The following is a 13,607-nucleotide window of genomic DNA, read 5'->3' on the forward strand; positions in this document are numbered from 1 at the left end:
ATGGGCAGGAAAGTCCCTGAGATTGTTATCTCCAATTACCACCCAAAGGCCCAAAGTGGAGCTGGGGCTCAAGTGGTAGAATGCTAGCTAGCCTTGAGCTAAAAAGTTCAGGGACCAAGTTCAAGCCCCACAACTGACAAAAAAAAAATTTAGGTATCCAAGATAAAAACATCATTAAGCCCAAGAAGAGATCATTAAGATAGTATCTCATATTCCTCCCAGCCCCAACCCAACACATACTTGTACACTCCTGTGTGTACCCATGGTTAGATACAAGTACATAGGATTCAGCTGCACCAACTAAACATCGAGTTATTTACATTCTCAAATATTTGTGCAACCATAAAGAGACAATTTAAAACACAGGTGAGCCTGGTGGCTCACGCCTGTAATCCTAGCTTCTCAGAAGGCTGACTTCTGAAGATCACGGTTCAAAGCCAGCCAAGGCAGGAAAGCCTGTGAGACTCATCTCCAACCACCAAAAACAAAAAAAAAACGGAAGTGGTGCTGTGGTTCAAGGCTCAAGTGGTAGAGCGCTAGCCTTGAGCTGAAGAGCTCAGGGACAGCGCCCAGGACCAGAGTTCAAGCCCCATAACTGATCAAAAAAAAAAAAAAAAAACCAATCAACTGGATACTGGTCAGCCCTGTAATCCTAGCTACTGAGGTGGCTGAGAGCTGAGGACTGAGGTTCGAAATCACCGGGGCACACAAATATTCTAGACTTCTGGACTCTTTATAGTCAATAAACTAGCAACATGCAGGAAGCGGAGATGTGGCTCAAGTAGTACAGTGCTAAGGCTAACCTTGAGTGAAAAAGCTCAGGGAGAGCACAAGTGAACCCCCAATACTGGCAATAACAACAAGAATAATTAGGATCAAGATAATTTTGTAAGACGGTAAAGAAAAGCACTATTTTTTTAAGACACTAGGTTGTAAGGACTAGAGATTATAAAGGAAAAGAGGAAATAGCTATCACATTACCAAAGAAATCACAGAAATTGTCAATCTAATTATGAAAAGATATGATAATTTAAAGAACCCTTAAAGCCCTCAAATGTTCCTAGATGGGAACATATTCTAAAATAGCTATGTAAAATTACTACACGTATGCTTAGAAATGTTGGACAACACTAGTTATTGTTTGTAAAACTACAAACAATATTGAAAAGTATATTTGACAAAAGAAAACATGAGAATAGCAAATCTTTTTTTTTCCCCTTCAATTATGGCATTGTGCAGATTCTCTGTGCTTTTTAGTGTCTTTGAATCACTGTATAACTCTGGTAAGCTCATAATAATTCATTATGAATTCATAATTCATTGTGCAACTGAGTCATGTAAAAAATGGAAGGTATTTCTTTCCCACCCCACATATGTTGTTAGCCAGCTTTGTATTGACTTACAAATTCATTTAAGTTTTCTTTCTGCTTTTATATTCATAGTTCTTTGAAAAATTTGTCCAGGCTGTGTAATGTCTTACTGGTCCCCTCATTAATGAGTTGCATAATCTCTCCATTAATTTTAATAAATACATCAATATTAATATATCATTGTATCAATATAATTTATATTTGATACAAATATGTATTTATATTTGTACATGCATATTTGTATATTTATATCTAAATTATATTTGATTATATATTGTATAATATATGGTATTTATATGTTACATATTTATATTTATATATATTTATAATCAAAATTATATTAATAATATATTAATCAACTAATGTATTACATCATCTGAGTCTTGAGCAGTAATGCTCAGGTACAGGGCCCAAATCCTGAGTTCAAGCCTCAGAACTGGTACATGTACACACAAAGTTATTTTTGTTTTCAATGGTCGTGGCTCTTGAACTCAGTGCCTGGGTGCTGTCCCAGAGCTTTTCTGCTCAAGGCTAGTACTTTACCTCATTGAGCCACATCTCTACTTCTGGTTTTCTTGTTTAATTGGAGATAAGAATCTCACAGGCTTTCCTGTGCAGACTGGCTTTGAACCATGATCCTCAGATCTCAGCCTCCTGAGTAGCTAGAGGATTACAGGTGTGAACCACCACCCCAGCTTAGAAAGCTGAAATAAGTATATGGCAAACTGTCCATATATTGAAATCTAGACTGGCCCAGAGTTTATGCTAACAGCATTGTCTCCTTCTTACCTGGGGTGGTATATATAGAGTCAGCCATCTGCTGATTGAAACTATTTGGAGAAAAACCACCCTGTGACACTATGTGTGCAGATGTCATGTCTTTGTCTTTATCCGTTAGAGTTCACAGCACACGGATTTCCTGCATTTACATGGGATGTGTCACAGGAGCCCTGGGGCCAGCCCTCAGGGAAACCCAGGGGTGGTGGCATTTGCTTGCTGAAATGTCCTGTACCTCACCTTGGTTTATTTTTTTTGTGCCAGCACTGGGACTTGAACTCAAGGCCAGGGAGGTTTCTTTTCGCTTTTTCACTCAAGATTGCTGCTTTATAAATGTTCTTCATTTATCGCTACAGCAAAGTCATGATTTTTACCTTTGAAAAGCTTATGCTTTGAAATAATCCAAGCACCCTTAAGAAAGCTAACCTTCCCAGAGATTCAAAGTCATCAGAAGCAAATCATAATGAAGATTAATTGGAGAGCACTGTGACCAGAGACAGTGCTTCCCGAGCACCAGCTTCTGCAGGTATGTGACGACGAGATGTCCTCCGCCTGCCTTTGCAGAGGACCAGGCTCTCCAGACGAACTCAGTGTCTCGAGCAAGCAGTGGCTGCCCCAAGGAAGGGCCCTGGTCAGACTGTACACTCCTGGGTGATCCAGAGTAATGACCTCAGTGAACAGGGTTCAGACACTCAGGAGCCTTCTCTATCCTGTGAAGGAAGGGCACCCCACTGGCACAAGGTTCTCCAGAATAGCAGATACTGGCTGTCTCTTGATGTGGCCATGTGGGTAAAGTCCGAGGGCATCTTCTTGTTCTCTGAATTCCCAGATGAGCAATTCTCTCCTTGAGGAGAGAACTGATTTGTTTGTTTTTGGTTCCTGACACAGCTCCTTACCTCCTGCTGGACAGTCTCCAAAAATTAAAAAATGATAACTATGAAAAAACAGGTACTTGTTTGAGAAGTCTTTTCCTTTCTCAGATGGAAGGATTAATGATGATGTGTGTTTGTCTCCCAGTCCTGGGGCTTGAATTCACAGCCTAGACACTTCCTGAGCTATTTTGGTCACCGCTAGTGCTCTACCACTTGAGCCATAGCTCCACTTCTGGCTTTTGTTGTTTTTGGTGCTTAGTTGGAGGTAAGAGTCTCATGGAATTTCCTGTTTCAAACTATGTTCCCTGAATCTCAGCCTCCTAGGGTTACAGGTGTGAGCCATTCGTGTCTGGCTTCTCTTTTTCCCATGGAGTCTTCCCTGATTCAAGGGGCTTCACGTATTCTTGTTTGAGCCACTGGTCAGCGTGTGGCCCCCTGAAGTTTCATGCATTCTTCTCTGATGGCTTTTATGTGCACGACTGTGTCTTCAGCAAGAAAAGTTGCTGCTTAATCTCCTTATGACCAGGGATCCTATTCACAATCCAAAAGTGCCTTTCCCAAGGGCTGCATGGGCCTGGAGGACAAGGTAAGCGAAGCCCCTTCCTTTGCTTGTTTGCAGTGTCTTTGTAAGGGAGGAGCTCTGCATTTTTTTGTATCAGTCCTGGGATTTGTACGCCTGGGAACTGTCCCTGAGCTTTTATGCTCAAGGATAATGCTCTACCACTTGAGCCACAGCTCTACTTCCAATCTTTTTGGTGATTAATTGGAGATAAGAGTCTCAGGGACTTTCCTGCTCAGGCTGGCTTCAAACCAAGATCTAGTAGCTGGGATTACAAGTGTGAGCCACTGGTGCCCAGCTGAACGGTGAGTGTTATAGCTATGAGAGTGCTATCATGGCATGTCCAGCACTATGAACTTTTTGTCCTATATGTGAGCTCCATAAGTGGCTTCAGATGTTGGAGGTGCCACTCTCAGTGCTATCTACAAGGACAGTGGCTGCCCCTCAAAAGCAAGTCCAGTCCTTTGCTTAGATGCTTAGCAGGGTCTTGTGTCCTTAGGACCAAGGCTGGCAGGGGGAGCTGATCTGAGCTGATGGAAGACTGATACCTTAGAAGGTGAGTTTCAGCCTGTCCTTGGTCACCTGCCCTCGGTCATCTGGTGTAAAGGCAACCATGTCCCCAGGCCCAGGAACCCCTTTCATTGTTTAAGTGTCTTTGGAGTTGGAAAGGCAAGGACATTGTGTGTGTGCGTGTGCATGCGTGCGTGAGTGCGTGCGTGCGTGTGTGTGTGTGTGTGTGTGTGTGTGTGTGTGTGTGTGTACTGGTCCTGGAGCTTGAACCTAGCTGAGAAGCTAGGATTACAGGCATGAACCACCAGCACCCCAGCTGAGGACAGATTTTATTCCCCCATGACTCTAGTTCCCTCTTTTAGTGCCAGTCCCAAGTATCTGACAGCAGTGTGAGTTTTGCTGGCATGCCTTGGTGGCTTGGTTCTCTGATGGCCTTCAGAGGGGAGTGAGCAAGCATGACAGAGAAGCAGGCATGAGGGCAGAGGTCCTGGTGGAAGCTGCACAGTGCTGGTTTGCAGGCTCATTATGCTGCCCAAGGAGTGCTGCATATGATCCACCAGTGGCATGGGTACAAGAGGTGTGCGCTGGACCTGCTGACCAGCCAAATGGGCAGAACAATGCCTGGCCATGGCCCTGACGTGGCTGGCCACAGGTGTGTTCACTTGAGTGGAGCCTCTAACTGGCCCCTGAGGGTTGATGAGGCCAACAAACTAGCCAATGACTATAGAAGGCACACAGTCTTCAACTAGAACTGACTTACAAACTCCTGCACAGCTGGTACCCAGCAGCAACCCTCCTTCGGTACCCCTCCTGTTCCTTTCATGTTGACCTACAGATTCATGCAATTTCTGTCAAAATTCTGACTTGTTTTGAGGAAACTGACAAGGTAATACTAAAATGTGAAAACACTAGAAATCTAGAAAAACAAAAATCTCGAGTAAGAACAAAATTAGAGACTCACAATATGACTGTAAAGCTTACTAGCCTAATGACAAATACATAGACTAATGGAATGAAACTAGAAGTCGAAAAGTAACTCTAGACAACTAAAGTCCACTGATTTTCAGTAAGAGTGTTAACCCTGTTTAATGAAGAAAATAGTATTTTCACAAATGGTGTTGGGATAAATATACACATAAAAAATGTGCTGGGTCCCTACCCCTTCCTGTTTACAAACTAATTCAAAATAGGAAGTAGATCATCAAAATATAGAAGCTAAAATTATAACTCTTAGAAGAAAATATAACTTGTTATGACTTTGGATTAGGCATTTGTTCCTTCGATAAGACATTGAAGACACACTGAACAAAAGAAAAAGTAATGGATCATATTTTGTCAAGATAAAAACATGCATAGAGCCAGATGCCAACAGCTCACACCTATAATCCTAGCTACTCAGGAAGCTGAGATCCGAGGATCATGGTTCATAAGCCAGCTGGGGCAGGAAAGTTCCGAGACTCTTATCTCCAATAAACTATTCAGAAAAAGCCAAAAATGGTGTTTAAGAGGTAGAGTGCTAGCTGTGAACACAGAGAAGCTCAGGGACAGAGCCAAAGCCCTGAGTTCAAGCCCCAACTCTGGCAGAAAAAAAGAATGAAAGAAAAATCAAACAAACAATGAAAATCAAAGCATAAGACAAAAGTGAAAAGGCAACCACAAAAAGAGAGAATTATTTGAGGATCAGTTATCAATGAGAATCTAGTATACACACTGTACAGAACACTCATAATTCAAGAATAAAAAGACAGTGATCACATTTTTTAGGAATAGAGGAAGGATTCAAACAGATTAGTCTGCAAAGAAGAAACATGAAGCCAGTTGCCGGTGGCTCACACCTGTAATCCTAGCTGCTGAGGAGGCTGAGATCTGAGGATCACGGTTCAGAGCCAGCTCAGGCAGGAAAGTCTGTGAGACTCTTATCTCCAATTAACCACCAGAAAACTGGAAGTGGCACTGTGGCTCAAGTGGTAGAGAGCTAGCCTTGAACAAGTGGTAGAGAGCTCAGGGACAGCGCCAGACCCAGAGTTCAAGCCCACGACCACCATCAGAAGGAGGAGGAGGAGAAGGAAAATAAGGAGGAAGAGGAAGAAGAAGAAGAGGAAGAAGAAACAAAGAAGAAACATGAATTATCATTAAATACAGGAAACATACTTAGACATTTTTCAGGAGAGAGGTATAGCTCAAAACAAATAATACCAGCTCATACACACTGAGAAAACTACAATAAATGAACAAACTAGTGTTTCTCAGGATGTGGGAAAATTGAAACCTTCTAACATTATCGGGAAGGTCAGACATTGACGTAGCCTCTGTAGAAAATAATTCAAAAAAGTAAACATAGAGTCATCAGCACATGAGCTAGCGATTCCACCCCTTCCCAGGAGCCCACCCAAGAGAGATGAAAATGTTATGTTCCCATAAAAACATGTATACAAATGTTCATTGTAGCATTGTTCATAATAACCAGCAAAAATGTTCCCCGAAATGTGGATATAGTATGAAATATTTATTCACAAAGAGATTTTTTTTTCAAATACCAGCTATGTTTCCTTTCACTGTTTTGTTGACAACTTGTTTGTTTTGTTAGATTTTATTATTTAAACAATAGTGTGGGGTTTTTTTTTTGTTTTGTTTTTTTGGTCATGGGCTTTGAACTCAGGACCTGGGCCCTGTCCCTGAGCTTTTTTGTTAAAGGCTAGTGCTCTACCACTTTGAGCCACAGCGCCACTTTGCATTTTCTAGTGGTTAACTGGAGATCAGAGTCTCATGGACTTTCCATGCCCAGGCTGGCTTTGAACAGCACTCTCGGGTCTCAGACTCCTCAGCAGCTAGGATTAAAGGCATGAGCCACCAGCACCAGGCACAATAGTATCTCTTAAAAAGATAGTTGAACAGAAGGAATGAAAGGAGGGAGGGAGGTGGCAAACAAGAGAAGGGGAAAAGGAAGAAATACAGGGAGGGAAGTAAGAAAGAGAGGAAGAAGGAAGGAAAGAAAGGAAAGAGGAAGAGAAAGAAGGGGAGGGTACAAGGAGGAATGAAGGATAGGAAAGATGTAAAATGGAGAAAAATGGGAAAGATGAGGAAGGAAGATAATGAGGAAAGAGGATAGAGGATGAACAGTGGAGGATGGAAAGAGGAGGGATGATGGAGGACAGAGGGAGGGTGGAAGGAGAGAGGAAATGGGAGGATGGAGAGAAAGAGGAACAGAGATAAGATGGAGGTTGGAGTAGGAGACAGGATGGAGAAGGGAGATGGAGGATGGATGTTGGAGGATGGAGGGTAGAGCTTGCTGGAGTATGGAGTCTAGAGGTTGGAGGGTGGCTAATTGAGGCTCGAGGAATGATGGAAGGTCAAGGTGGAGGATGGAGGATGGAAGGAGAGAGGATAAAGGATGGCAGTTAAGGATGGAGGTGGAGGATTGAGGATGGAGGAAAGGAGGATGGAGAGAAGGTGGGAAGGAGGCTAAAGGAAGAGGGTAGAGGAGGGAGGTGACATGGTGGGAAAGAAGGGAGGAGGAAGGAAGGAAAGAAAATGGGAGGGAAGGAGCAAGGATATAATTTCAGCTGCACGTCAAATTCCATTGATTTCTCTCTTCAAGTGAAACCATTTTTCTGGTTGGTGTGTATCATTCCAGACCTCTGTGAATTCCCATACATTTAAGTAGCAACAGACAAGAGTTACTGTTGGTGTGTGTGTGTGTGTGTGTGTGTGTGTGTGTGTGTGTGTGTGTGCATAGACAGTATCATACATCTTTATCTTTCAGCAACTTCCATTTTCACTGGATGCATGCTTTAGTTTTTCCATGGTGGTTAAGTGTGGGTCCCCCTCACTCTTCTCACGGCATCAAAGCGCCCCCATTTAGTTTATCCACACTGCCCAACCCTTCAGCCATGGGGAGCTTACAGGCGGCAGAGAGGTCTCAGCCATGGGAACTGCGCTGCCCTTGCTGGGGCCTGTGAATTAGGAAAAGCGCCCCAGCTTGGCCTCTGTGCCCTGGAAGTTGAGCTATTCTCTGCTGAAATCATCCTTTCACAGGAGAAAGAGAAGATTCAATGAGCACCATCTTGTGTGGAAGGCACGTTGTCCTTCAAACAAGAAATGAGGCTGGGAAGGTGGCTTAGTTGTAGAGTGCTTGCGTAGCATGCATGAAGCCCTGGATTCAATTCCTCAGTACCACATAAACAGAAAAGGCTGGAAGTGGCACTGTGGCTCAAGTGGTAGAGTGCTAGCCTTGAGCAAAAGCAGCTCAGGGACAGTGCCCAGGCCCTGAGTTCAAGCTCCAGGACTGGGAAAAACAAAACAAACAAGAAATGTCTCTCCCTTACTCTTAAAGCAAGCAGCCAAGATTACCTCGTTCTTGTTCTGTCCAGTAATAAAGTGATGACTGCTTCAGCATTCCTCCAGGGACAAACTGTGATCTGGGGCTGATTTAACTCTGCAACCTGTCTCATCCCTTTCCCTCCCACCCCCTTTCCCAGTTCTCCCTATGTAGCCTGAAGCCAGTGTCTGTACTCCTGACCATGGCTGGAAATGAACTCAAGTGCTGTCTTCCCATGGCCACTATGGAATCCATCTTCTTCCTATGCCCTTCACCATGTCTCTTTATTTGGCATATGGGGCAGAGTGGCCGGACCTAATGTGGGACTCCTGGACTTCGGGCCTGGGTGTAAACACCTAGGTTCAGTAACTCTCATTATACTCTACATGCAACTTAGGCGTGCTCACATTTAAGTGCGTACTATATCGTACACAATTGGTTCAGCCATGGATTCATTGAGTCACAGCCAAATTCATCTCCCCAAATGACTATCCTGAGTGAAAACCCCATGCACAGTGCCCACACCTTCATAAAGGCTTCACTTTTCCCAAATGTGAATTTATCATGATGACAATGGTAATTAGTAGGATGGGTGACAAAATAAGATTTTAAATTTGAAAGCCTTTCACAAGTTCACTTAAAATGAACTAGTAATATAAAACACCAAGGTGCCTGTGGTTCACACCTGTAATCCTAGATACTCAGGAGGCTGAGATCTGAGGGCTGTAGTTCAAAACCAGCCCTGGCAAGGAAGTCTAGGAGACTATTTCCACTTAACCAGGAAAAAGCCAGAAGCCAAGCTGTGGCTCAAGTGGTAAAGCACCAGCCTTAAGAGGAAAAGTAAGGGACAGTGCTCAGGCCCTGAATCAAGCCCCAGGAAAGGAACACTTCCTCTTCCTTCCCTCCCTCCCTCCCTCCCTCCCTCTCTCTCTCTCTCTCTTACACACACACTCAAAATCTCCCAGATAACGTTTTGAGACCACATGAGGAGAAGCCTGCCACCTACAGGTCAAAGGAAAGAAGACATCTCTGGCTTTTTCAGGGCAAGGCTTTTTGTTTGATGAGACAGTTTCTACAAATTCTTTTGGAGAATTAGCTGTCAATCCAATACAGGAAGACTTCTGTAGCAGAGATACTTCCTCCTGTTCTCAACACATTTAGCACAAGTTTCCAGTATGTTCTTTTCTTCATTAGTATGTGGCCCTATTGTGGCCAAATGGGTCACAATGCTGAAGAGAATGATCTAGAACTTAGACATAGGAATGTTTCCTAGCAACCACCACCATGGTCTCTGCTGTTTGGTATCCTGGTGTCTCCTGGTTTCTGCTGGCAATGTCTCCTCACTGCTGGAAGCATCGGAGTGAGTAATGAGAATCTCATGATGTAGGAACACTGGACACCATTTGGGAAAAGTTTAGTGTTACCTCATAGGGTCTAATAAAATAAATTCCAGATGGGTTACATATTAAATATAAAAGATATGCAGATCATAGAAGATGTAGTTATCTGTATAGATGATTGTGAGAAAGTCCTACACTGTGAAGACTTTTAAAAACACTACAGGAATAGAGACATTTTACAAGTATTTAAAAACAAAGAATAATTTTTTTTTGTTTTGCTTTTGTTTTTGGTTGTTTTTTGGGGGTCCAGTCATGGGGCCTGAACTCTGGGCCTGGGCACTGTCCTTCAGCTCTTCAGCTCAAGGCTAGCGCTCTACCACTTGAGCCACAGAGCCACTTCTGGCTTTTTTCTTTTTGCTTATGTGGTGCTGAGGAACCGAACCCAGGGCCTCAGGCATGCAAGGCAAGCACTCTACCACTGAGCCACCTTCCCAGCCCAGAATAAAATTTTCTTCCACACCAACAACATTTTAAATTGAGATGTCATTTTCACCCAAATTGATCAAACAAAATTTAAATAATAGTGTCATGTGCTAAAAACAGTTGGAGAAATAAAGCTCTTTTTTTGAGGGGGATAATTATTGGTAAGACTGTGTTAGAAAGGCTTTAAATTGTCCCTCTTCCTGTTTATTCTGAGTCCATTTCTAAGAATGTATCCAAAATTATGAATGATAGGGAAAACTCAGTTACAAATGTACTTGTAATAGACTTGTTTATGTCTTCCAGGATGAAAGTGACCTAACCATCTGCTCTGAACTCAGGGCCTGGGTGCTGTCCTTTAGCTTTTCTCCTCAAAACTGATGCTCTTGAGCCTGAGCTCCACTTCTAGGTTTTTGCTGGTTAATTGGAGGTGAAAGTCTCACAAACTTCCCTGCCTGAGCTGGCTTCAAACCATGCTCCCCTCAGATCTGTCTCCTGAGTAGCCAGGATTACAGGTGAGTCACCAGTGCCTGGTACCCTGAGCTAATTATTTATTGACAGGAGTTGAGTGTTTTTGGTTATCCTTTTAGATTGTAAAAACAAAATGTATTTATATGTACATGTATACACAGAGGAACCTTAGAAAACCATATCCCAAACATTAAATAACGGTTACATCATTAATGTGTATGGAAAATAAAAAGAGACCAAGAGATTCCTCTAGAGATGTCTTGAAGTCTAATTAAAGAATGGATGTGTTTAATAGGCACTGGTGGCTCACGCCTGTAATCCTAGCTACTCAGGACATCTGACATCTGAGGACTGTAGTTCAAAGCCAAACGAGGCAGAAAAGTCTTTGAGACTCTTAGTCTCCTAGTAACCAGTAAAAAGCCAGAAGTGGGGCCATGGCTCAAATGGTAGGGAATCAGCCTTGAGGGAAAACCTAAGGGAAGTGCCCAAGACAAGTTCAAGCACACGCACGCACACACACACACACACACACACACACAAAATCCCAGGATGGAAGTGTGAATAGGTAAAAAGAGAAAAAAACACAACAGTCTATAGTTAAGGCAAAACAACACAAAACAAAAGACTAGGGCCTAAATAAAAGGTGCCCAAACAGGCAATAATATTAGTCAAGTATGAAGTCGGATAAGCCACCAATAACGTGGGTGATCTGGCAACTTGCTGTCTGTGAAAGGATGTGGCTATCCCAGGAGTCCATCTAAGACAGCTAGTATATTTTCTACCCTAGCTGGGTGTGGTGTGTATGCCTGTAATCCCAGTAATAGGGAGGCCAAGGCAGGAGGATGACGAGTTTGAGGCCAGCCTTGGCTCTATTCAGTGAGTTCCTGGCCAGCGAGGCTATACAATGAGAATCCTGTCTCAAATACATATACACACATACACTGAGTCAGCTTGTTTTCAGTATATATTCTATATCTCCACATATTTTAGATATATCTATATTTTTGTATTTATATTTACTAATAAAGATGAGAAAAGTCATCTTTTGAGTCATTTTAAATGGAAAGTGTTTGTTGGACCCAGTGTCATGCCTGTAATCCTAGCTACTCAGGAGGCTGAGATATGAGGATCACAGTTCAAAGCCAGACAAGTCTGGGAGACGCTTATCTCCAATAAACCACCAGAAAACCAGAAATGGCGTTGTGGCTCAAGTGGTAAGAGTGCTAGACTTGAGCTAGACTGAAGGAGCGCGCCCAGGCCCAGACCAGCAAAAAAAAAGAAGAGCTATACTTCTCACCTGTTCCAGAGTTTTAGCAGGATCCTTGAATGCAAAATTCCTTCACTGAGTTCCAGTAATGAAACTTGTCTCTTGTGGTGTTTTCTGTGGACTGTGTCTGCCCTCACAGTGGGGCTGGGGGTGGGTGGGAGGTGCACATGAGGCTTCATTCACTTATTTAGACCAGGTGTGGATGTCATTCACCAGATGCCTGGACTACCATTAATAATTATAAATATCCAATGGCCCTTGGCAGAAAAAAGGCTTCCCATCCCTCCTCCTAGTTACAGTTTAATCCAAATGTTTCTTGCCCAGTTCTCGAGTTGTTTTTTTTTTTTTTTTTGGGTCCGGTCATGGGGCCTGAACTCTGGGCCTGGGCGCTGTCCCTCAGCTCTTCAGCTCAAGGCTAGCACTCTACCACTTGAGCCACAGCACCACTTCCGGCTTTTTTTCTTTTTTCTTATGTGGTGCTGAGGAATGGAACCCAGGGCCTCAGGCATGCAAGGCAAGCGCTCTACCACTGAGCCACCTTCCCAGCCCCCAGTTCTCGAGTTGTATAAATTCTCATTTCATAACTAGTGACTGCATGTGATTTCTGCCACCCTGTGTGCTGTTCAAAAATTTCAATTAAAATGATTTTGTGTATGTGTGTGTGTCCTGGTCCTGGGGCTTGAACTCAGAGCCTGGGCATTATCGACCACTTTGAGCCACAGCTCCACTTCCATTCTTGGTGGTTCATTGGAGGGAAGAGTCTCCCAGACGTTCCTGCCTAGCTGGCTTAAATCATGATCCTCCAGTCTCAGCATCCTGAGCAGCTAGGGTTACAGGCAGAGCCGCTGGCACCTGGCTGCTGCTGCTTATTTTAAAAGCAGGAACTATCTTGAGATTTGTGCTATTCTAGGAGACAAGTTATATTTAACTCCCATACCTGGCCCACTGTGTTGCTTCTATGGGTCTTCGGACACAAGGGGAATAGATGAAACTAAAGCAGAGCCCACCATACAGCCTCTGTTATGAATAATCGAGGTCCTGCCATGCAAATGCCCTGAGGCAGACTGATTATTTTCTTCTAGCACTGCACGTATTATGACCAGACTGTTAAGTTCATTACTAGCATGATACATGAAAATCCGTTTACTTCCCAAAGACTTAGCGGGGAGTACTACAGAAATGAAACACCGTCTGCGTGCTGTGCACGCATCTGAGTGTGTCCGTGTCCAGTGATGATTTCGCTGTCGGTCTGCAGGATTAGGAGAACCAGATCCAGTGCGCGGCGCCAGGCCTCCACCTTAGGTGTGACCGCATCATAGACCCTGGAGCCCCGCTCCCGTTCGTCTGGAAGCCGGGGGCTGAACATCCACCCGCAGCCTCGACTGTGTTCATGCAGGACGCTCCCTATGGGCGAGCCCGAGGCTGGCGCGTGCTGCAGATGCCGCTGGATGACTGTGTTGGCCTCCATGGCGGAGGAGCCGGCGGCGTTGTGCAGGAGGGCTGAAAGGTACTGGAGCCAGCCAGCGGCCAGGCCCCGGAGCACGGCCGGCCTGTACGCCTGCAGGGAGGGGCTCGTGCGAGCGGAGGGCTCCGGCGGCCGGGCTCCGTGCTCCCCGAGCTCCCCATCGGCCAGCGCGAGCAGG

The 13,607-nt window shown here is 44.2% G+C and overlaps 1 protein-coding gene across 1 annotated transcript in view; it reads right to left on the reverse strand.

Annotated features, from left to right (window-relative positions):
• Positions 1 to 13,086: 13,086 nt before the first annotated feature.
• Positions 13,087 to 13,607, reverse strand: part of Bbs12 (Bardet-Biedl syndrome 12) — a 30,409-nt gene continuing 29,888 nt past the window's right edge. Inside the window, exon 6 of the mRNA XM_013022112.1 lies at positions 13,087 to 13,582. Within this exon, the coding sequence (XP_012877566.1) occupies positions 13,136 to 13,582 (447 nt within the window). The 3' untranslated portion in view covers positions 13,087 to 13,135. The remainder of the gene's footprint in view (positions 13,583 to 13,607) is intronic.

Source organism: Dipodomys ordii, unplaced genomic scaffold (assembly GCF_000151885.1).
Source record: "Dipodomys ordii isolate 6190 unplaced genomic scaffold, Dord_2.0 Scaffold60, whole genome shotgun sequence".
In the NCBI taxonomy this organism is placed as follows: Eukaryota; Metazoa; Chordata; class Mammalia; order Rodentia; family Heteromyidae; genus Dipodomys; species Dipodomys ordii.